The 23,276-nt window shown below is 47.3% G+C and overlaps 1 protein-coding gene across 2 annotated transcripts in view; it reads left to right on the top strand.

Annotated features, from left to right (window-relative positions):
• The first annotated feature begins 12,501 nt into the window (after window positions 1-12,501).
• LOC135260138 (zinc finger protein 827-like) overlaps window positions 12,502-23,276 on the top strand; it is a 44,372-nt gene continuing 33,597 nt past the window's right edge. Inside the window, exon 1 of one of the 2 annotated variants that reach the window (XM_064345350.1) lies at window positions 12,502-12,949. In XM_064345350.1, coding sequence (XP_064201420.1) covers window positions 12,907-12,949 — 43 coding nt within the window. In that variant the 5' untranslated portion in view covers window positions 12,502-12,906. The remainder of the gene's footprint in view (window positions 12,950-23,276) is intronic. The other variant, XM_064345351.1, reaches the window with a different exon arrangement.

Genomic DNA, 23,276 nt, shown 5'->3' with positions numbered 1-23,276 from the left:
CACAGCCCGAGCACAGTTTACTGTTTACCATCTCCTCACACAGCCCGAGCGCAGTTTACTGTTTACCATCTCCTCACACAGCCCGAGCGCAGTTTACTGTTCACCATCTCCTCACACAGCCTGAGAGCCGTTTGCTGTTGTGTTAGTGAGCCACACCTGAACGCAGGTAAACCACAGGGAGCTGTCTTTCAGCAGGACAAAGTGAATGAGGGACGGGGGGTCAACACAGGTACGATGAGCCTAACTCTGTTCATGCCTTTCACAGGGCAGTGAAAACTGTGCGAAGCCCAAGCTGAGCTGCAGCACAGCAACATGGTGCTTCACCCTAACCCTAACTGCACAATCACAACCTGAAATATGTTAAATCTAAAGAAATCTAGCCATTTATCTGCTGCCAATGTGCCAAGCAACTGCATGTATTTCACTTTATTAATAAGCCTTTTTATATTAAAAGGTCTTCGTAATGGACAATCTTACTACATTATCAATAGCAAAACTATAATTTAGTAACACCTAAATATTATTGTTTTTAAAATTGAATTGTTTAGGACAGTGGGTTTATTTATTTGTGCATTATTAAATATTCTTTTTTGAATTTAAGTCAGTTGATTTGTTGGCTGACCTTTATGAAACATGTACTTAATGAATAATCAGGAACCAAGTAAATTATTAACCTATGATGTTGATGTTCCAGCGTAGATGAGTATTTACAGTACTATTTATAACCAAGCTCCCGATCATGAATTATGTACAGTGCATTTATTATGTGAATGTTTGTGTATGGTTTTGTCATTTCTCATCATCTGGCTTTCATTTTAAAATAATCTTCATCTGGCCTGCATAGCAGCATTAATATGATACTGGATCAATTCAGTCCCATATGAAAAAAAATTATATGACGCGTAAGTCGAAACTTTTGTTTTCCATTATTAAATTACGTATGAACAGCATTGCACCGTATGCACTGTTATTGGATTGGATGACATGATTACATTTTTTTGGACTTTTCAGGTCCTCCTAAACCACCACTGCCTGTGGGACAGGTCCTCCTAAACCACCACTGCCTGTGGGACAGGTCCTCCTAAACCACCACTGCCTGTGGGACAGGTCCTCCTAAACCACCACTGCCTGTGGGACAGGTCCTCCTAAACCACCACTGCCTGTGGGACAGGTCCTCCTAAACCACCACTGGCTGTGGGACAGGTCCTCCTAAACCACCACTGCCTGTGGGACAGGTCCTCCTAAACCACCACTGCCTGTGGGACAGGTCCTCCTAAACCACCACTGCCTGTGGGACAGGTCCTCCTAAACCACCACTGCCTGTGGGACAGGTCCTCCTAAACCACCACTGGCTGTGGGACAGGTCCTCCTAAACCACCACTGCCTGTGGGACAGGTCCTCCTAAACCACCACTGCCTGTGGGACAGGTCCTCCTAAACCACCACTGCCTGTGGGACAGGTCCTCCTAAACCACCACTGCCTGTGGGACAGGTCCTCCTAAACCACCACTGCCTGTGGGACAGGTCCTCCTAAACCACCACTGCCTGTGGGACAGGTCCTCCTAAACCACCACTGCCTGTGGGACAGGTCCTCCTAAACCACCACTGCCTGTGGGACAGGTCCTCCTAAACCACCACTGCCTGTGGGACAGGTCCTCCTAAACCACCACTGCCTGTGGGACAGGTCCTCCTAAACCACCACTGCCTGTGGGACAGGTCCTCCTAAACCACCACTGCCTGTGGGACAGGTCCTCCTAAACCACCACTGCCTGTGGGACAGGTCCTCCTAAACCACCACTGCCTGTGGGACAGGTCCTCCTAAACCACCACTGCCTGGGACAGGTCCTCCTAAACCACCACTGCCTGTGGGACAGGTCCTCCTAAACCACCACTGCCTGTGGACAGGTCCTCCTAAACTACCACTGCCTGTGGACAGGTCTCCTAAACCACCACTGCCTGTTGGACAGGTCCTCCTAAACCACCACTGCCTGTGGGACAGGTCCTCCTAAACCCCACTGCCTGTGGGACAGGTCCTCCTAAACCACCACTGCCTGTGGGACAGGTCCTCCTAAACCACCACTGCCTGTGGGACAGGTCCTCCTAAACCACCACTGCCTGTGGGACAGGTCCTCCCCAGCAGGAGACAGCAGACCGCATGTGATGTAGCATCAGCCCAAGGAGCGAGGCCAGGACCCCCCCCCCCACCCCCACCCCCCTCCTCTTAACGGGAACCCTCTCCAGCATGTTCCTTTTGAATTTGAACTCTCAATTTATTTCCGACTTAATTCTTCCGCTTTCATTTTCCAGTTTGGCCTCAGAATATTGCGAGATAAGAGCGCCCGGCGTTTTATTAGAATATGCGTCCTCGGTTCCCGCGTTTTAAAGATGGCTTTATCGGAAAGGGCCGACCCGGCAATCTGAAACAGCCAGTCTTCAAGTAAAAGGTTGGTGTGGCATTATCGCGCTTCCCATTGGAAATACACACCCTGAAGAGGGAGAAGTGCTCAGATAGTGGACTTGTGCTTTGTCAGATGAATGGTGCTTATACCAGAAGCACTTGGGCAGACCCATAAATATGCATTGTGACATTCTGAACAAAGCCTCGCATCTCCAGCTCATAATGAGTTCTGCCAGCAGCCCATAACATACTGCAGCGCTGTCATACCTTGTGTTTCATAGACAATAATGTTGTGAATCAACTTTGCAGATTGCCTGACAATGTCGAAAGCAAGATGTGTCTTGATTTAGTAATCTGTAAGGTACAAAGAGACATCTACTTCAGAACAGGGTCATGTTGACACATTACCATTCACATAGCCCTTCTAAACATGCTGGTTGTTTTTTAATGTATTTGGGGAGGGTCTTGAAGAGGACTGGCCTTTCTTTCAATATTTAATATATTCATCGAGAAGCACAAACCATTTTTTTTTATTATTTCAACCTGTAAAAAAGGAGGAAAGACTTTTGAAATATACACAGTCCTGAAATGTGTTTTTAAAATAGCCACCAAATCATTTGCACTTTGATTGAAACCCCGAAATCCTGCATGCGTAAGCCCGTGGATGGCAGACAGCAGCATACAGAGATGTGCCACTCGTCTAAACAGAGAGAGATTGATGGCGGGTCTGACGGTGGACACAGTCATTGTCATTCTGTGTTGGTCAACAGCACCAGTGGGACGCAGTAATAGCATGAAGGCCTCAAGGTGGAAAGAGGACAAACAATCATTTTTTTTGTCCAAGAACCACATTAAAATCTACCCACCATATGCCACTAGTGCCATAAGATGACACTATAATTAAATTACAGATTTAATTTTCTCCAGTTTGAATATTTTTTTAAATAATAGTGGACCGATGGATTTTGTAATATTTCTGTTTCAGAAAATATTGGCAACTTAAATCTCACCTTGGGTACACATCTCCAGAAATTATCCTCGAATGCAATGAAATGCATTACATCAGTTCTGCTATCCCTCCAAAGGAGTGCAATAAGACAGGCCAATGGCACAATAAATCTGCCTGTCCTCTATTTCCATTTGACCTGTCTGTCAGGTGGTAGCCTCACAGGACACCTCCTTGTGCTCAGAATGGCCCCGCCGCTACCAGCCATTTTAACTCCATTTACAAAGATTCAAAGATTCAAAGATTCAAACTCGGGCCAGAAAAGACTGATGGCTCTCATTGTGTCTCCCCACATCGGCTATTTGTGCTCGCAGTTTTTGAAACCTGCAGCTACCCAAATGCGTCATTCTGACAGAGGAATCGTAGGACTACCTTTGCTGTGCAAAATGCTACATGTGTTTTTAAGATGGTAAGAGAGGACATTGCATGGCATGAGACAGGAATGGATTCTGCTCGTTTCCTGTGTATGTTCTGAAAGGCCGTACTAACTGCATCTTTTCTAATATCTTTAGAGAGGCTTATCCTCCAGCTCTTTCTGTCTCTAGAATGAGCATCAGCAGAGGCGTGCTAATCTGTCTGTGGTGTTTGTGAGAGATCCTACTGCAGTGACACTGAGCAGGATTTGAGCTGTCAGGCTAACGCTTTGGATCAGCGCTGGGCACTTCACTGTGCTGGAGGGCGATAGCGCTGGGCACTTCACTGTGCTGGAGGGCGATAGCGCTGGGCACTTCACTGTGCTGGAGGGCGATAGCGCTGGGCACTTCACTGTGCTGGAGGGCGATAGCGCTGGGCACTTCACTGTGCTGGAGGGCGATAGCGCTGGGCACTTCACTGTGCTGGAGGGCGATAGCGCTGGGCACTTCACTGTGCTGGAGGGCGATAGCGCGGGCACTTCACTGTGCTGGAGGGCGATAGCGCTGGGCACTTCACTGTGCTGGAGGGCAATAGCTGGCCCTTCACTGTGCTGGAGGGCAGCGCTGGCTCACTGTGCTGGAGGGCGATAGCGCTGGGCACTTACTGTGCTGGAGGGCGATAGCGCTGGGCACTTCACTGTGCTGGAGGGCGATAGCGCTGGGCACTTCACTGTGCTGGAGGGCGATAGCGCTGGGCACTTCACTGTGCTGGAGGGCGATAGCGCTGGGCACTTCACTGTGCTGGAGGGCGATAGCACAGACGTTTTCAACCTCTTCTTTTACATAGCAACCGATTTACACCTGGAACACCAGGTGAGGTGACTTCCTGTCTAAACAAAGACTTCAATAAAACACCTTAGAGACGAGGAATAGCAAAGCCCTGCAGACCCTGTATCCCTGTGGGACTGGCACTGACCAGCTTTCCAGCAAGCCCACATTCATAAATACTCCATTCATCAGTTTAAAGCATCTTGCACATGTTCATTTGTAAATGTAACATAAAATGAAAGGTTTTTTAACCAATTTAAATGTTATATCATAGGGACAGTTCATTTCTTTCAATACCTTTTTATTTTCTGGTTTTAAATGAGACACAGACAGGTTATGCAAACTAACTCTGAACAGTGTTTATTGATAAGGCGGATGCTCGATAAAAGATCGGGATTATGATCCTTACAGGTGTAACAGTGCTGTTTCAGCCTTGAGAAAGACACTCACCAGCTGCTATTGCTATAATAGCCTAGCCACAGAGTATACTGTTCATAAAGTAACTCAAAAGCAGAAAAATGAGCATTTCACTAAGTCTGAGTGCCTGTACGGAAAATAAACAGGTCATGGAGAGTGAGAGAGGATCAGTTATTGAGAGTCAGAGAGAGGACCAGTTATTGAAAGTTTTTTCAAGAACGCAGACAAAGCTCTGCTCCTGACACATTGCAGAGGTCCACAGTGCAGCACGTTGGTTTCACCCAAACGCGGGTCCCCTTCAGCCACCGTGTTACCCCAATACTCCCAACACACCCCTCACCCACAGGCTGCTCCCAACACACCCCTCACCCACAGGCTGCTCCCAACACACACCTCACCCACAGGCTGCTCCCAACACACCCCTCACCCACAGGCTGCTCCCAACACACCCCTCACCCACAGGCTGCTCCCAACACACCCCTCACCCACAGGCTACTCCCAACACACCCCTCACCCACAGGCTGCTCCCAACACACCCCTCACCCACAGGCTGCTCCCAACACACCCTCACCCACAGGCTGCTCCAAACACACCCTCACCCACAGGCTGCTCCCAACACACCCTCACCCACAGGCTGCTCCCAACACACCCTTCACCCACAGGCTCTCCCAACACACCTTCACCCACAGCTACTCCCAACACACCCCTCACCCACAGGCTGCTCCCAACACACCCCTCACCCACAGGCTGCTCCCAACACACCCTCACCCACAGGCTACTCCCAACACACCCCTCACCCACAGGCTGCTCCCAACACACCCCTCACCCACAGGCTGCTCCCAACACACCCCTCACCCACAGGCTGCTCCCAACACACCCCTCACCCACAGGCTGCTCCCAACACACCCTCACCCACAGGCTACTCCCAACACACCCTCACCCACAGGCTGCTCCCAACACACCCCTCACCCACAGGCTGCTCCCAACACACCCCTCACCCACAGGCTGCTCCTAACACACCCCTCACCCACAGGCTGCTCCTAACACACCCCTCACCCACAGGCTGCTCCTAACACACCCCTCACCCACAGGCTGCTCCTAACACACCCTTCACCCACAGGCTGCTCCAAGTTCCTCACCAGTGAGCACTACAGGTGCTAGTGCTCCTGTAGTACTGTGTTGCTTGCAATAGTCACAGCCCCACAGGCCAGTGGATTAGCTTCAGCTGCTGGGCTCCTAGCATGGGAGTCAGTGGAACAGCCACAGGGCAAGACTTGCTGTATGATCACCAGCACCAAAAAATGTGAGTAAAAATTCAGTTCACGGAAAAACACAGTGTTTGCAGGCCCTTGAGTACCATGACATTGTAAATACTGTAAATACTTAAGAAGATAGTGGTGTGGTTTGTTTGTGGGAAATCACATTTTTTTTAAAGCGGCAGCTACGTTACAGCAAACCTTTTTGTTAGGGCAGGAGTTCAAATGTCACAGCCTCTGAATGGCTTTTACTGTGTGTGTGTGTGTGTGTGTGTGGGGGGAGGGGGGGTCAGGATGACAAAGTGCATTGACATACACTCACACGTGAAACACACACTCGAACACACGCAAAACACACACTCCCACACACGTGAAACACACACACTCACACACACACACACACAGACACACATGAAACACACACTCTCACACATGCAAAACACACACTCACACACACTCCCACACACGTACATCTGCTCACACAGTCTGAGTGATGACCTTTAGGTGCAATCCTGTGAGGTCACGCTCTGGTTGCCATGACCACTATCAGTTAATTGTTCTGTTGACAACATTACCTCAGCTGCCTGGTATCCACGGGGTCACGGGACAGACAGAGGCCCTCCCTTGGAGGCTGAATCTCTGAAACATAACATGAGGCTCATATATCCCTGTCACACTCCTTCTGTACCCAGGAGAAGTGGCTGGGGCAGCATCTGCCAGCAAAAACCAGGCCGTTTGTGCTCCATGCCAACAGCTGTGCAGTAAGATGCACTCGCACAGTGAACTCACAGTACCTTTCAGGTCATCGCAGGGACACTATTCAAATAATTTTAAAGTGCTACAGGAAATAGAAATAATAGCTGGTTGTTCAAACTAAGAGTACACATTTAACTGCTAAGGAATGCCATAAGCCTGGCTCTCGCTCTCTCTCTCAGTTTCTGACACTCAGAGTGTGAAGAGAGCAGAACTGCTAAAGCTGCCAATTTAGAAGTGCTAACAGGAATTTGCAGAGGCGTTTGCTTAAAGACAATTTGTGTGTAATTAATTTTGACATATTTGTTCATTCGATCTAATTTCAGTACTTTTTAACTCAACCTTTGACAAAGCATAAACACAAAAAGTAGGCACAAGGAGCAGTTTAAAAATACCTCCATCTCTGGTCAGTTTCTAAAACTACTGTCTTCTCTGTGAAGTTATTTAAAACGGAAATGGATTGTGCCTTTACATCAGCCACTGGGTTAAAAATAGGTGAACAGATCTAAGAATTTGAGTAACTTCATTCAGAAAAGATCTACACTCAATGTTCTTAGCCAAGCAGAGACTTCACACACACACACACACACACTTCAGACATACCACACACACTTCATACTTCATTTTTAACCTAAAGAGCCAAAATAAATGTGTGATCTATTTCCATTTAAAACGTACATTACTTTTTGGATTTGCTACAAGCTCCTGTTAATGGCCTACCTAAGACTGGCAGTTGAGAGTTCCTCTCTGGTAGTTCCTCTGTATCTGTCTTGTCTGTCTGTTTGCCTGCCTGTTTGTCTGCCTGTCTGCCTGTCTGTCTGTCTGTTTGGCTGCCTGCCTGCCTGTCTGTCTGTTTGTCTTGTACTCTTGTGCAGGCACTATAGAGCTAGGTTTATATAAGCAGGGACTGCACAGCCCAGCTTCCAGACTGCTGAGAGTCATTTGAGAAAAGCAAAGTGAAAGGGATTGGTTGGCCATACCAATCATTTATTAATTAGAAGAAATAGTTAAATAATGTTTGCTGTGTAAAAATGACTGTATTACTGCAAGCGGCTTTGTGAAGCAATGCTTTGACATCATAATCCGGACATGACAGTTCACACACAGAGATGGTGTGCTTTCTGATGGGTAAGAAACTGACTGATATGAAATGAATGGGCTTAAAGTAGCTCTGATTGTGACACGTTTAAAAACACTTTACAGAACTGTCAGTTATGTGAGTGCAATTTGGCACCAAACCAACACTTTTTATATTCATCATTAATTATGGTGGCCACCCCCCTCCCCCCCCAAACAAATAAATAGATCAATAAATAAACATTAGTTATATAAACAGTCAGTTTCACAATATAACCATCACAGTAAAATGCCCAGTGTTAATGAAACTCTAACAGTGTTTATATGAGTCATAGTGGACTCAAATGAACTCTGTGAGAGTTTATTTAACACTGAACATTTTACTGTGATTATATCTTGGCATAAATGTAATTGAATTGCTTATTTTCTCAGTAAATGGATTTGTCAAGTCAGTCTCAAGATGTTTGACATATGTCAGGAGAATGTAAAATTACTCTTAATCTCACATTAGATAATAATAATGATTATTATTATTATGTTATATTGAAGTCAAGAATGTTTTTCAGTGAGCAATGCTTGGTGCTACTTGTACTTCAGCTACAGATGCCTGATAAGAATTCCGCAAGTTACAGGACTGTTACTGTGCATGGGGGAATCCCCATCAGTACACAAAGAGCACACGCACACACACACACGCACACACGCACACACGCACACACGCACACACGCACACATGCACACACGCACGCAGAGTGGCTCAGAAGCAGATGGAGGCTCTGGCTGCAGGTGGAGTTTGATGTGCAGGTGTGGTGACACGTGTCATACCTGAGTTGTGTTCACCTGGCAGAGCCCGTGGAAGCATTTCGCTGGTTAGAGCCAGAGCTGCCAGAGAACATTTTAGAGCAGTCTCAGGTTTTCATCAGAACCTTTAAAACGTTTTTGTTCTTTTTTCTCGCATGCAGGAAACCCCCCCCCCCAGCTCTCCTGTGCCTGTGGCTGTGAGAGAGAGGCAGTTACTGGTGAAAATGGCTTCCGGGCGAAATTAAACAGCTCACATTGTACACCTCCATTGTCCATTTAAACAGCAGGACTTCCATTTTACATCACTGTGCTTCGCTCAAGGGCACCACAGCAGTTAATCTAAAGTGGCGGCATCATAATGTTATTTTCCTGAAATTGACTGTAATGACACAGTTAGCAATAACAATATGCAGTTAATAATAAAGTAATTATCCTTAATTTATATAATGCTAGATCTCACTACCGTGCCTTTTGCAGACCCTGGAACTAGTATATATATCCTTTCTCACACATGTACACATGCACATACACACACACACTACCCACCATTAGTGTGTGTGAGATCCCGCTGGACCTACTGAACTCCGTGGGGATTCTAATCATGTTGTGCTGTATTCTAATTAAGAAAAGGCAAAGCGTACGTAAGTAACCTGCGGTCAGCTGAGAGGAATAATTAGAACACTGGCTAATTGCTATCATAAGGAACTGCTTCTGACTCACCACAGACTAGTGTGAACGAAGAGGAGCAGTCACGACTGTGGAGAGAAACACTTCATACTGCACACACACTCCATACTGCACACACACTTCATACCGCACACACACATTATACTGCACACACACTCCATACTGCACACACTTCATACCGCACACACACATCATACTGCACACACACTCCATACTGCACACACACTTCATACGGCACACAAACTCCATACCGCACACACGCTCCATACCGCACACACACTTCATACCGCACACACACTTCATACCGCCAATGCTGTAAACATAAACAGATTTTATTTTTCAACTGATCACAATTAATTGTCCCAGTCACAGGCAAAGATTAAGTGCCAAATTATTTTTACACAGGAAAATGTTCAGTATTAAATGAACTCTTACAGAGTACATGTGGTCCCTGTTGGACTCAAACACACCCAGTTAGAGCTGAATTAACACTGGACATTGTGCTGAGTATTAACTGGGGCATATGCATAGCTTAGAGCATATATTTGCTTTCCTTGCATGAAAGGCATGGCAATTTTAACAATGTGCATATATTATGCATGTCAGTCTACATCAAACTGCATTATCTCAACAAAATATGTTAAGGGGGCTACTGAGTGTGACATCCAATTAGCACACTTTGAGCAGGGATGCTGCATATAATCTCCTGTGTGGGCCACCGTCAGGAGGATGCAGATAAATGCACAATTTGCCAGAGTTACTCAGGGAGTGATGGCTGCTATCAGCAGACTGAAAATACGTAAATAAATCTGCAAAGTTACGCTACTCCCAAACACAAAGCATATAATAAAAGCAAACACTCAACACATCTGTACAGGCATATTTGCTAAACCAGGCCTGACAAACACTGCACCAAAATGACAATAAACAATTTGAGCTTACTCAATCTAAACAAGAAATATTCCAAAGCAGTGCCATCTCATCTTTCCTCTATTAATTTGCATTATTGGGCCTAGAGCTCTTATTTATTTATTTTTTAGCCATCTTAGAAGAATATTCTCTTTCAAATGGTATGTACCGGATCAGCCTAAAATACTGGCAATGGTCAGTGGAGCTGTTGGTGATCATTTCTAAAAAATGTTTTGTTATTCTCTGTTTCTTAGATTTTGTAACATGGCTGTGGGGATTCACTTCCATTCAGCCACAAGAGCATTAGTGAGGTTGGGCACTGATGTTGGGCATAAGGCCTGGCTCACCTTTGGCATTCCAATTCATCCCAAAGGTGTTTGATGGGGTTGAGGTCAGGGCTATGTGCAGGCCAGTCAAGTTCTTCCCCAACAGGCTCAGCAAACCATTTCTTTATGGGTCTTGCTTTGTGCATGGGGGCATTGTCATGCTGAAACAGGAAAGGGCTTTCCTCAAACTGTTGTCACAAAGTTGGAAGCACACAATTCTCCAGAATGTCATTGTATGCTGTAGCATTAAGATTTCCCATCACTGGAACTAAGGGGCCTAGCCCAAACCAAAAAAAACCAGCCCCAGACTATTATTCCTCCTCCACCAAACTTTACAGTTGGCACCATTCAGGCCAGTACATTTGGCACTATGCATTCTGCCAAACCCAGATTCCTCTGTCAGACTGCCAGATAGTGAAGTGTGATTCATCACTCCAGAGAACGCGTTTCCACTGCTCCAGAGTCCAATGGCGGTGTGCTTTACACCACTCCAGCCGACGCTTGGCATTGCGCATGGTGATCTTAGGCTTGAATATGGCTGCTCAGCCATAGAAACTCATTTCATGAAGCTCCCGACAAGACAAACAGTTCTTGTGCTGACGTTGTTTCCAGTGGTAGTTTGGAACTCTGTAGTGAGTGTTGCAACCAAGGAGAGACTATTTAAATGTGCTACACAATTCAGCGGTCTCGTTCTGTGAGCTTGTGTGGCCTACTGCTTCGCGGCTGAGCTGTTGTTGCTTTCATACGTTTCCACTTCACAACTAACAGCACATACAGTTGACTGCGGCAGCTCTAGCAGGGCAGAAATTTGACAAACTGGAAAGATGGTATCCTATGATAGTACCATGTTGAAAGTCACTGAGTTCTTCATTACGACCCATTCTACTGCCAATGTTTGTCAATGGAGATTGCATGGCTGTATGCTTGATTTTATGCACCTGTTAGCAATGGGTGTGGCTGAAATAGTCAAAACCACTAATAAGAAGAGGTGTCCACATACTTTTGGAAATGTGGTGTATATTAAGTGTGCATTTATATGTCCTGGTATTGCTGTAATATTGCCCTAAGCAACTGTTAATTCATTTTATTTATTGTTTTAAAGACTTGTAAGGTTGTTTGAAGAGACAAGTAACATTTAATATTATGTATCACATTATTTGAACTAGCCTACTTTGCACAGAATACTTAGAGAAAAATAGTAAAAAATCAAGTCTTTGTGACAGTTGTTTTCAACAAAACCCTGAAAAATGAATGAATGAATGAATAAATAAATAAACGTGTGCAAAACAGACAAAAAACAAAGCAGCGGTCAAAATCGATATCTGGAAAAGTAATTTTAAATGTATATGTACACTTACCTAGGCTACAGAGATATCTAAACTGATGGCAAACATTGCGCCTACCACTCCCCACCACCAAAAAAAAGAAGAAAAAAAATACTAATCATTATTTTCGTATTAGTTCGCTAATTAATACTTTCCAGAACAATTAAGCATTATACATTTGTAGTATTCACAACAGTATTCACAATATGCAGAGAAAAGGAGCCGACGAGTATCATTATCTCATTTTTAATTAAACCGTGTATAATTATGTTACTGCGCGTTTAATAAATAAATATTGATCCTACTTCTGCATATATGATTCTAACGTTATATTGGTATATTCGTGCAAGCGGTCGTTATTACGGCAGTATACACCCAGGAAGCTCGGGGGCACCTTGTCCGTCCGCCTTGTGCCGCGAGCTCCGCCGGGCGCTGGCGCTCTCGGAGCCGAGATCCTGTGTGTGTGTGCGCGAGAGAGTGTGCGCGTGTGTCTGCTCCGCTGCCGCTGCCCTTTGATCCCTGCATTAGTGTTAGTTAGGGGCTCGGAGACACACATACACAGAGAGCAGCCATAGTCAAGACACGGCAACAACACCACCACTACCTCGTCCTCCTGTGTTCATACCCCCAACAACACACTCTTAAAACCGGGGACAGCCAGGTGCTCGACAAGTCCCTGCCGCCAGACACTCGCATACAATTTCAATGGGAAAAATCCTTTTTTCTTCTTATCCCTAAACAAGGAGGAGAATGTGAGAAAAAGGGGAGAAAATGCCCCGGAGGAAGCAGGACCAACCCAAACGCCTGCCTGCACGTAAGTCGATTTGTGAGATTTTTAATGGCTCTCCGTATGTTTTGCGCAGTAGTTTAGGGTTAAAGAGGTGAAACGGACAAAGACACGGCGTAGGTTATTTCTCCTTTTTTAGGTCTGTGTTAGGCAGCCATGTTGGCGATGAGTTGCTAGCGAGTGTATAATAACCACTGTCTTTAGTGCTAAATGATCGATAAAGGTCCTGTTCTCAAGGTTGCGGTCAGTAAGCGTGTGTGTTGTCTGTATATGGCATTTATGGCGGAGCGTTTTTGTGAATCTGACCATTGAAGTATGTGTCTCTCTCTTGGAAGCGAAAAGGGGAGGATCTGCGAATCTGGCCGCAATAAAATGAAGGGTCAGCCGGATCAGACAAGCCAGGCTAGACTCAGGCTTCCATGCCCCTGCGTTAGGGCGATATCCAACACCGCTCGGTAACTTATTTCCTGTTTTCATGCAAAACGTCTAGCTAGCTAGCTAACTTTCTTATGATCAAACGAACGATGTGGTTTAGCTAGCGAGATACTTGCGATCGAATTATTTCGAGAGGTTTTGGGAGTCGGTCGCAAGAGATTTTTTAAGATGATGTCTTTTCTTCCACCCCTCCCAGTTCAGGAGAGTTCATGTCTGCAAGCCGCCGAGTCAAAGCCATGGTCGGTCACCTGAAGTTCAGGCTTTTCTGCCTTCGCTTTGCAGCCGTTCATTTCAGACATACCGCGATCAATAATAACGCTCGCGTGAAGCAGTAATATGCCCTTTTTCTTGATTGCCTGGTCGTCGTGCGACGCAGCCTCGGATATTTAGCACCGTGTTAGTTTCTAATATGAAAGGAATCGCAATCGGTATTTTTTGTTCATTTGACCCAACGTAGGATGTTCAGTTTAGCTTTAGGTTGTGCTTTTATCAGTCATATAATAAAGAGATGTGTTATTACGCTCTCTGTCCGCCAGAGGAACCCGAAGGTAGAACGTAACATTTATCAAAAGACTATTTACTGACAATGTACTGTGCAAATAAGAAACAGGAAAAACGGCAGAAGTGAATATCAACATTAGGTTGCCACTGAATCGGTGCATTGGCTTAAGAAATTTACAAAGAAAGGGATTACTGTGTAGTTTTTGTTACATTGCAGAAATGATGCATTGATGCTAGCTATTTAATGTTTTTTTATTTGTTTTTTATCTGAAATTACTCACAGCTAGTTACTCAAGGGAATACTGAATGATTGGAAATAAAATGCATAACTATTCTCAGTATTGTATGCAATCAAATTGCAAACTTTATAATTCCATTATTTAGCTCATTCCATTATTTATATACATAGTAAACATGCTTATTTCAGTAGTGTACTTGAGTGTAGTGTGTGAGGCTGGGTCAGGGATGTGTTGGTGTCAGGCTGGGTCGGGGATGTGCTGGTGTGAGGCTGGGTCAGGGATGTGCTGGGTCAGGGATGTGTTGGTGTCAGGCTGGGTCAGGGATGTGCTGGTGTCAGGCTGGGTCAGGGATGTGTTGATGTCAGGCTGGGTCAGGGATGTGCTGGGTCAGGCTGGGTCGGGGATGTGCTGGTGTGAGGCTGGGTCAGGGATGTGCTGGTGTCAAGCTGGGTCAGGGATGTGCTTGTGCTGACAGGCTGGGTCAGGGATGTGCTTGTGCTGACAGGCTGGGTCAGGGATGTGCTGGGTCAGGCTGGGTCAGGGATGTGCTGGGTCAGGCTGGGTCAGGGATGTGCTGGGTCAGGGATGTGCTGGGTCATGCTGGGTCAGAGATGTGTTGATGCCAGGCTGGGTCAGGGATGTGCTGGGTCAGGCTGGGTCAGGGATGTGCTGGGTCGGGGATGTGTTGGTGTCAGGCTGGGTCAGGGATGTGTTGGTGTCAGGCTGGGTCAGGGATGTGCTGGGTCGGGGATGTGTTGGTGTCAGGCTGGGTCAGGGATGTGCTGGGTCAGGGATGTGTTGGTGTCAGGCTGGGTCAGGGATGTGCTGGGTCAGGGATGTGTTGGTGTCAGGCTGGGTCAGGGATGTGCTGGTGTCAGACTGTGTCAGGGATGTGCTGGGTCGGGGATGTGCTGGTATCAGACTGGGTCAGGGATGTTCTGGGTCAGGCTGGGTCAGGGATGTGTTGATGCCAGGCTGGGTCAGGGATGTGCTGGTGTCAGGCTGGGTCAGGGATGTGTTGATGTCAGGCTGGGTCAGGGATGTGCTTGTGTGAGGCTGGGTCAGGGATGTGCTGGTGTCAGCTTGGGTCAGGCTGGCTCAGGGATGTTTGGAAGGGAGTCCTGTACTGGTGTTCTGATGACAGAGAGAGAGCTGCTCTTTTCTGCACAGTACGACTGCCCACACGACTGCCCACGCAGGCATGGACGAGCCACACAAAGTCATCCAATCATCCGTCCAAAAATCATCATCAAAATCCCAAGTCAGTGTTCTAGAACTCCACTGTTTCTAGTCACCAGCAGTGATTGTAACATCAGCATTAGAATGTTCAGTTAAGAACGTTCTAATCCCGTGTTTGTGATCTTCAACCTTAAAGGGTTAAAAACTGTGCTGCTTTGATTTGGAGGCCAAAAGGTAGCAGGTTGGACTCTGTGACATTTGAAGAGGCAATTTAACAGGCGTTACATTGTGAGTTGCCCTGGATAAAGACGTGTGCTGAACAAACAGGTCGGCATTGTGTAATGTAAATTGAGAATGCTTTCCTTGTCTTCAGACTACAGCCTGTATGGCATACACTTATCAGATGGCAAAATCAGGCCACAATGATAAACAAAATCACAGGAATATTGGCTTTCATGATTATGTATTCACTTTTAAATTGGACATGTGTAATTCACGTTCAGGGAGAGACGGGTTTGCATTTATTTTGAACTTGTCACAAGTCAATGCTGTGGTGTCTGCACTCTCTGAAGTAGGCTAACATGTTCAGAAAGATATTCTGTGTTCACATTAAAGCAATGTAACGTTCCGGGGGAAAACAATGTTGATACAAACTTTTCCTGAGAAGCAGACGGTTCTCATTTGTATCCAGACAAAGTGCTTTGAAGTACAGAGCACAGGCGAATAAGCTAACTGTGCACCGGTGTGAGCTGCAGTATGTCATGCTTTAACCTAACTGTGCACCGGTGTGAGCTGCAGTATGTCATGCTTTAACCTAACTGTGCACCGGTGTGATCTGCACTATGTCATGCTTTAAGAGCTTTATGTGAATGTTTTTTGCATTGAGATGACAAGGCTGCTGTAAGCAGCCTGTAGCCAAACGCTACTCTGTGGGCAGTGACCTCACTGGAGCACTGTAATACCCACAACTTCCTGTCACAGCTTCCTGTCTCCGATTCTCTTTCTTGTTTGGGGTAGGAGGGGCAGTACAGATAGATTTGCCCCTCATCATCGGCTGTGGATCCGTTTCAGTTTCTGGGACAGAGTGGTCTGGGTTTGTACAGCGTTGTGTTAGCTGATCCTTAATCAGCCATGGAGAGCTCTACAGTAGAACTACAGAACGAGGTGTGGAAAGGCACAGCCTGCACATAGTAAGTAAGCACTGGCCATCCTGGGGCATTCTGGGATATGTGGTCCCTCCCTTGCCCTGTTTCTGATTAATGTACCTGTGTGTAAAATGTTGGTGGATGGTGGAGCTCTTTTTTCCCTGCGAGCTTTAGGTTTTCATTTCAAACGGAGTCCTCAATAGATGTATTTTTCTTCTCAAATAGTAGGATGAATGTTTTTTTTCTTCATTAAAATCAATATTAATCATTAGCCAAAGTTCCAAGGCTCCAGTTACTCCAGTTATACAGATTGTAACATATTAAGATGATGCTTGTTTGTGAGGATGGATGTTTTTGTGCCGTTCACATCAAAGTGCAGCAAAACACCCCCTGTTCAATAAGTGACCCGTTAGTGATGTTTGTTCTATTATGAATTCAGATGTGGTATTCTGTATTCTGCCTCTCCACAGCCTGTGTTCTCTTACTAGCTGATTTTTCTATAGGCAGGAATTGTATTCACAATAAAAATGGCTAGCATTGAGGGTTGCAACTACTGTACTACTACTCATTAATAATTTTGTGGTGTTTGTTGTTTGGCCTTGCGGTGGAAAGTGAAGGTGTTGTTAGTTCTGGGGAGCTGTTTGCTCACTCTGAGTGAACGAGGGGCATCCCTAATTTCAGGACCGTTTAATGACAGCCAGTTGTGTGCGGAATGTCTGCACAACAGAGTCGCGTAATTGGCCACGTTGTCAGCATTGTTCAAGAAGTGAATCGCTATTAACCAATTTGTGTAAAATTCTCTAAAACTTGGCAAGAAAAAATAACCTGAAATTAGGGCATCTGCATGAAACTTTCTGTTTCATGTGTTGAATGATCAAGTCACTTAAGCTGCATTTCCAACCTGGAGACAATTTCCGATCCCTGACAGGTTCTGGCAATATGTTGAACATATGAGAGAATACTGTTGGCCTTGAATTAAATAAAACAAAGTAAATCACAATTGTCTGTTAACAGCATTTATTAGATGAAGCTGGAGGCAGTGTATGTGCTTATTGGCTAGATGGATTTTTGCTGGACATTAATATTTCCTGCTTGTGTTAGCAGTAGCCTGAGCCCAAACCCGCCTTTTAAACAGGAGCTGCCCCATTTTCATTCTGTGCTCAACCCTCCAGATCCAGCAGGCCCGGGCTCCAATTACACAGTTTTGTGGCTAGTCAAAACTTTCAAGTTATTTTTCTCTCTAATGTAGAGATAAAGATTCAAATTGTACACTCTGTGTGTGTGTGTGTGTGTGTGTGTGTGTGTCTATCTGTCAGTCTGTCTGTCAGGGTGGGGGGATTAAATTCATACTATAGTATGTCAAAATCAATTGTAATTATGCTGACCTTGGAGTAAACTCTACCTTTGTCATATTTTATTATCCTGTCTTCACCGCAGTGTTATGATCTTCCCTTGCTGTGTGTGATTATTGTTTTCCCCTGCGCCTAATATTTTGTCCCTTGTTAAGTCCCTAATTAATTTTAAGAGACGGGGACGTGAAAGAGCTGTATCTCTTTACCAGACTTCTCTTCAGGGCAAGCCACTGGCTGCCCTAGGGCCTAAAAGCCCCATTACAATGCCATCAGCTGCCCTAGGGCCTAAAAGCCCCATTACAATGCCCTCAGCTGCCCTAGGGCCTAAAAGCCCCATTACAATGCCCTCAGCTGCCCTACAGCCTAAAAGCCCCATTACAATGCCCTCAGCTGCCCTAGGGCCTAAAAGCCCCATTACAATGCCATCAGCTGCCCTAGGGCCTGAAAGCCCCATTACAATGCCATCAGCTGCCCTAGGGCCTAAAAGCCCCATTACAATGCCCTCAGCTGCCCTAGGGCCTAAAAGCCCCATTACAATGCCCTCAGCTGCCCTAGAGCCTAAAAGCCCCATTACAATGCCCTCAGCTGCCCTAGGGCCTAAAAGCCCCATTACAATGCCCTCAGCTGCCCTACAGCCTAAAAGCCCCATTACAATGCCCTCAGCTGCCCTAGGGCCTAAAAGCCCCATTACAATGCCATCAGCTGCCCTAGGGCCTGAAAGCCCCATTACAATGCCCTCAGCTGCCCTACAGCCTAAAAGCCCCATTACAATGCCCTCAGCTGCCCTAGAGCCTAAAAGCCCCATTACAATGCCATCAGCTGCCCTAGGGCCTGAAAGCCCCATTACAATGCCCTCAGCTGCCCTACAGCCTAAAAGCCCCATTACAATGCCCTCAGCTGCCCTAGAGCCTAAAAGCCCCATTACAATGCCATCAGCTGCCCTAGGGCCTGAAAGCCCCATTACAATGCCATCAGCTGCCCTAGGGCCTAAAAGCCCCATTACAATGCCCTCAGCTGCCCTAGAGCCTAAAAGCCCCATTACAATGCCATCAGCTGCCCTAGGGCCTAAAAGCCCCATTACAATGCCCTCAGCTGCCCTACAGCCTGAAAGCCGTTGGATTAAAAGGAAAAGTGTGAGGGGGGTTTTCCATCCGGCACTTGGCATTCGATCTGTGTGGAATTTCTGCCAAAAACCAACTTAAACTCCGGCTCTGGCAAAGTGTGTGCTGAACTGAGCTCAAGTGGCTAATAATGCGCAGGCTTTTAACTTAAAAACGAATTAAAGGGCAGCCGGACGGGGGAGGCAGAGCACGTTAGCATGCCGAGCACGTTAGCATGCCGCGCACGCCTGCAGGTGCCCAGAAACCCAACGCCTCTGGCTGCCATTGCTGGCTGCGACGTGGCACTCTGCCCCCCCCCCCCCCCCCGCGGACCAAACCGCGGTTAATCAAATGGGGGGTGTCCTGGAAGAACCCCGACAACCTGTACAAAGCAGAATTCCCTTTGAAAGAGTGTTTAAATCCCAAGAAGACTGTGACTGTAATAAAGCTTTGTGTAAAGTTTCAGGGTGTGTCCAATGGGATGCAAATTAAATGTGGATTTTCAAATTTCCTGAATTCAGTGTAACATTTCAACCTGAAGCTGCTAATGAAGTTTGTGTAGCACTGGCCCTGCAGGTGAAGAGCACTTCTGATCAATCCTTCCTCAATTCATATGCATCATTTAATAACAATTAATAAGCATTTCAACACTCCGGGCATTTCTTTTGAGACAAAGGTGGTATTTCCACAAAATGTTTTTTTTCTCCCCCCCCCCCCCAGCTGTAGAATAGGGGGGGGGGTCATGTGACAGAGCATAGTCCTCAACCCCCCCCCTCCCTCACTCCCCACACCCCTGTTGTCACCAATAGTTTTATAAGTTCTTAAGGTTTTGGAGTCAGTAAAAAAAAACAGAAATTGCACTTCCTCATTCCCTCTGACCTAAATAAGGATAAGTTCTCTGTTACCAGGAGATAGTGTTTCATATAAAACACACACTTCCGAAACGAACCCTCTGCCAGTCAGGTGTGCTTCTCCTGGCTGAGGCTTTTCAGACGCTTGCCGAGCAGCGACGTCGCGACCCGCTGTGCTGGGAGCAGCGTGGGAGCAGCGGTTTGGCCGCTGTTGTCCTGGCGATGAGCGCGGAGGGTCTGGCGGGTGCAGCACAGTTTGCTGGCGACTGATTCTACAGTCAGCGCTCACGCTGTCATCAGAGAGGCAGAGAGGCTGCCACGAGCTCGGGGCATCCCCCCCCTCTCTGCGCTGTATGTGCTCGTGCCCTGCGGGGCGGGGGCCGGGGGGGGGCGCATTTCACCGCCGGCTGCAGGAGGGGTGGAGCACTGAGACCTGGGGGCCCGGGTTCGAGTGGCCACCAAACAGCAGTGCCAGAGAGCTGCACTAAACAGGCCTGAGTTATCGATCTGGGTGTTCGTTACAGTGCGGGGGGGGGGGGGGGAGAGGTGGGGTGGGGGCGGGGGCGGGGGCGGGGAACGATACGATTGCTTAGAAGTGAAGCTCACCGCAAAGACCTCAGAACGGCAGCGCAGCGCAGCGGAGAAACAGGAAACGCATCACTCAGCCCCTCCGCTCCCACTGCATCAGCACAGACTGCACTAAACACAGCTCTGCTTTGGAAAGGCTGCACTGATTCACTTTTGGTTCGGAAATAAAAAGCTTCACATGTAACTTGGTGGAGGTGGAGCGATTGTTGTAATTGGGTGCGGAGAGACCGACGCAGTATGACCTCACTTCCTGCGCAGTTACAGGGGTTTGGGCTGCCTGGTGCAGAGCGTGACCTCCCTCCCGCCCCTCGGCCCAGGACAGGCTCCGCAGTGCACCCAGCGACGAGCGGGCGAGTGTGGGAGTGAGAGGACGGGGGAGGGGGGGAGCGAGGGGGGGGGTGATGATCCGTTTAACAGCAGCCCTGCCGTTCCGCTTCAGGGCCTGGTCTCAGCCTCATGGAGAGGCCGGGGACGGGACGGGACGGGGGTGAGGGACGGGGAGAGGGCGAGAGAGGACGGGGAGAGGGACGAGGGGGGACGGGGAGCGGGATGAGGAGCGGACGGGGAGAGGGACTGGGGAGAGGGACGGGGAGTGGGACGAGGAGCGGGACGGGGGAGCGGGACTGGGGAGAGGGACGGGGGAGAGGGACGGGGGAGCGGGATGAGGAGCGGACGGGAGAGCGGGACGGGGGAGCGGGACGGGGGAGAGGGACTGGGGAGAGGGACGGGGAGAGGGACGGGGGAGAGGGACGGGGGAGAGGGACGGGGGAGAGGGACGGACACGTTGTATATCCTGCCATATTGGCAGCTGGGAGGGGAAACAGTATCTCATCTGAGCGGGGAGAGCATTGGCTACAGCACAAAACCATCAAGTCCAATTCGTCTCTTTAAAAAGGCACAGGGTCATTCTCTGGAAAGCTATCAATACTATGCCCTTCTGTAATAAATTAACATGTCTGACTTATGCTTGACCTTCATTTTAAGCTCTCTAAGACTGTTGAAAATGAAAGGATGTGTGTCTGGGAAAAGCCTATCTGTCCTTAAAGCATTCTTGATAAACACTTCATATTTCCAATGTCCAACTGACCAACACAGAACTGTTCCAGTCACCCTTTAAGTGATCACTGTGGTGGAAGCCTAAGTAAAGCACGATCGGGGATTGACAGGCTCTGATTAGCCTGTTGGGGCTAGGTGGACTTGATGTGCTTCTCTGTGGTAATACGAGTCCCTCCCTTTAATTAAAAAACAAAAATCTTATACTTGTTTAGTAAGATATTAGGAAATGGGATCCTCGCTCACCGGCCGCTCTGCTCACCGGCCGCTCTGCTCACCGGCCGCTCTGCTCACCGGCCGCTCAGAGCCCCGCTCCTCCGCCCCGCGAGCGACCGGCCCGCTCCCGCTCCCGCCCCCGCCCCCGCCCCCGCTCAGACTGACAGGCAGGGATGGCGGTGGGCCAGCGTGCCAAACGGCTGTCAGCTCTGTGCCGCGGCAGAAGGAGAAAGAGACATCCTTTCTGTCGGGTGATTGGCTATCCGCGTCCCCGCCGGCCCGGTGTGTTTACGCTGCGCTGTCTCTCACCCGTGACCTTCGACCCCTGCTTCTCTCACCTCATGTTCACTCAGAGCGGTTCTGTACGAGGCTGTTTGAACCACCGCGTACGCCATGTCGGGCTGGCCAGGCCGCGGATCTGATTGGGCCTCATACACACCCACAGAGGCCCACGGCTTAGCCCTAAATCACATTAGGACAATATGAATAATTAATAATTCATAACATTTCCAGAACTTTGTGGTTCACCTATAAAGACTATAACTGCTGAAATATATCAGTGGGGCTACCAGGTACACTCGTACCCTCTGTTCACACCACGAGAACATGAAAAAATGTCATTTTAACCCATGAAAATGATGAATTCCCTGCATTTCACAAAATAATGTATTCAGCACAGTGACCAGACCTATGTGACTGTTCCAGTACAAAAAGGACGGCCTTCTCTTTGCAATTGGTGAGCATAAGTGAGCTGTTTTGCATGGTGACAGCTGGTTGGATGGATAGGCATTGGGGGAAAAGTGATGTAGGAGTTGACAGTGATGGTTCCATCCACGGCTTTGTCAGAGACAAACATCTTTAATTATATCAGCTTCATTATGTCCCTGACAGCCAGCGTTCTCACTCCAACTCTCGCTGTGGCTAAATAGAATTTACCCTAAAAAGTCCTAGGACAGGGGTGGATAAGTCACAGCTCTGTGGGGTCTTCACTGCTCTGTAGTCCAGCCCAATTTTGGGTGCAGTAGCTGCCGTTTCCTTAAAATGTGCAGCAGCTTTCTGAGCTGTTCATCATCACAGTTTCTGTTTCAGCAGCCGATTGTTATTCCTGGTGTAGTTTAGCCTGGAGGACTAGCCTAGTGGGGAATTATTTTGAGTTCTTTTTTAATGTTGACTTATCAATATCTGTAGGGTGAACGGCAAACAGCAGTTGGTTCTCCCTGGCATAAAGTTTTATCCTGTTTCACAGGAAAGCACAATACGCTACTCTGTGATTTGCATGCTATAAAATGCCTTAAAAAGGGAACACATTTCAATTATTTTAGCCAATCAGAAGGTGGATGGGTTGTGTATGTTGACTGAATTTAGCTACACCACATTGGAAATGTAGGCTAAATGAACCAGCTAAGTTCGCTCTTTGTGGTTTGTGCGTAAGCTTCTCAGAGCTGATACAATTTATTATGTTGTTTCCCAAATTGCACTTAACTTTTACTTGTGATGATGGTTGTTTGCTTGTGCACAATGAGCAGAAGTGTCTGTAATCAGTATGGATGTTAGCTAACCTCGCAAACACGAGCAGAACGGCGGCCCTGGGGAGGGTGGTAATTAATCCATTAGCTACTCCTTAATTATCATTAAGCCTGTTTGTTTAATTTTGCATTTATTAATGACAGTGTGTCATCATGCAAGTTTAGAACA

The sequence above is a fragment of the Anguilla rostrata genome, chromosome 7, assembly GCF_018555375.3.
Source record: "Anguilla rostrata isolate EN2019 chromosome 7, ASM1855537v3, whole genome shotgun sequence".
NCBI classification, from domain to species: domain Eukaryota; kingdom Metazoa; phylum Chordata; class Actinopteri; order Anguilliformes; family Anguillidae; genus Anguilla; species Anguilla rostrata.
This window is presented reverse-complemented; position numbering and strand designations above follow the sequence as displayed.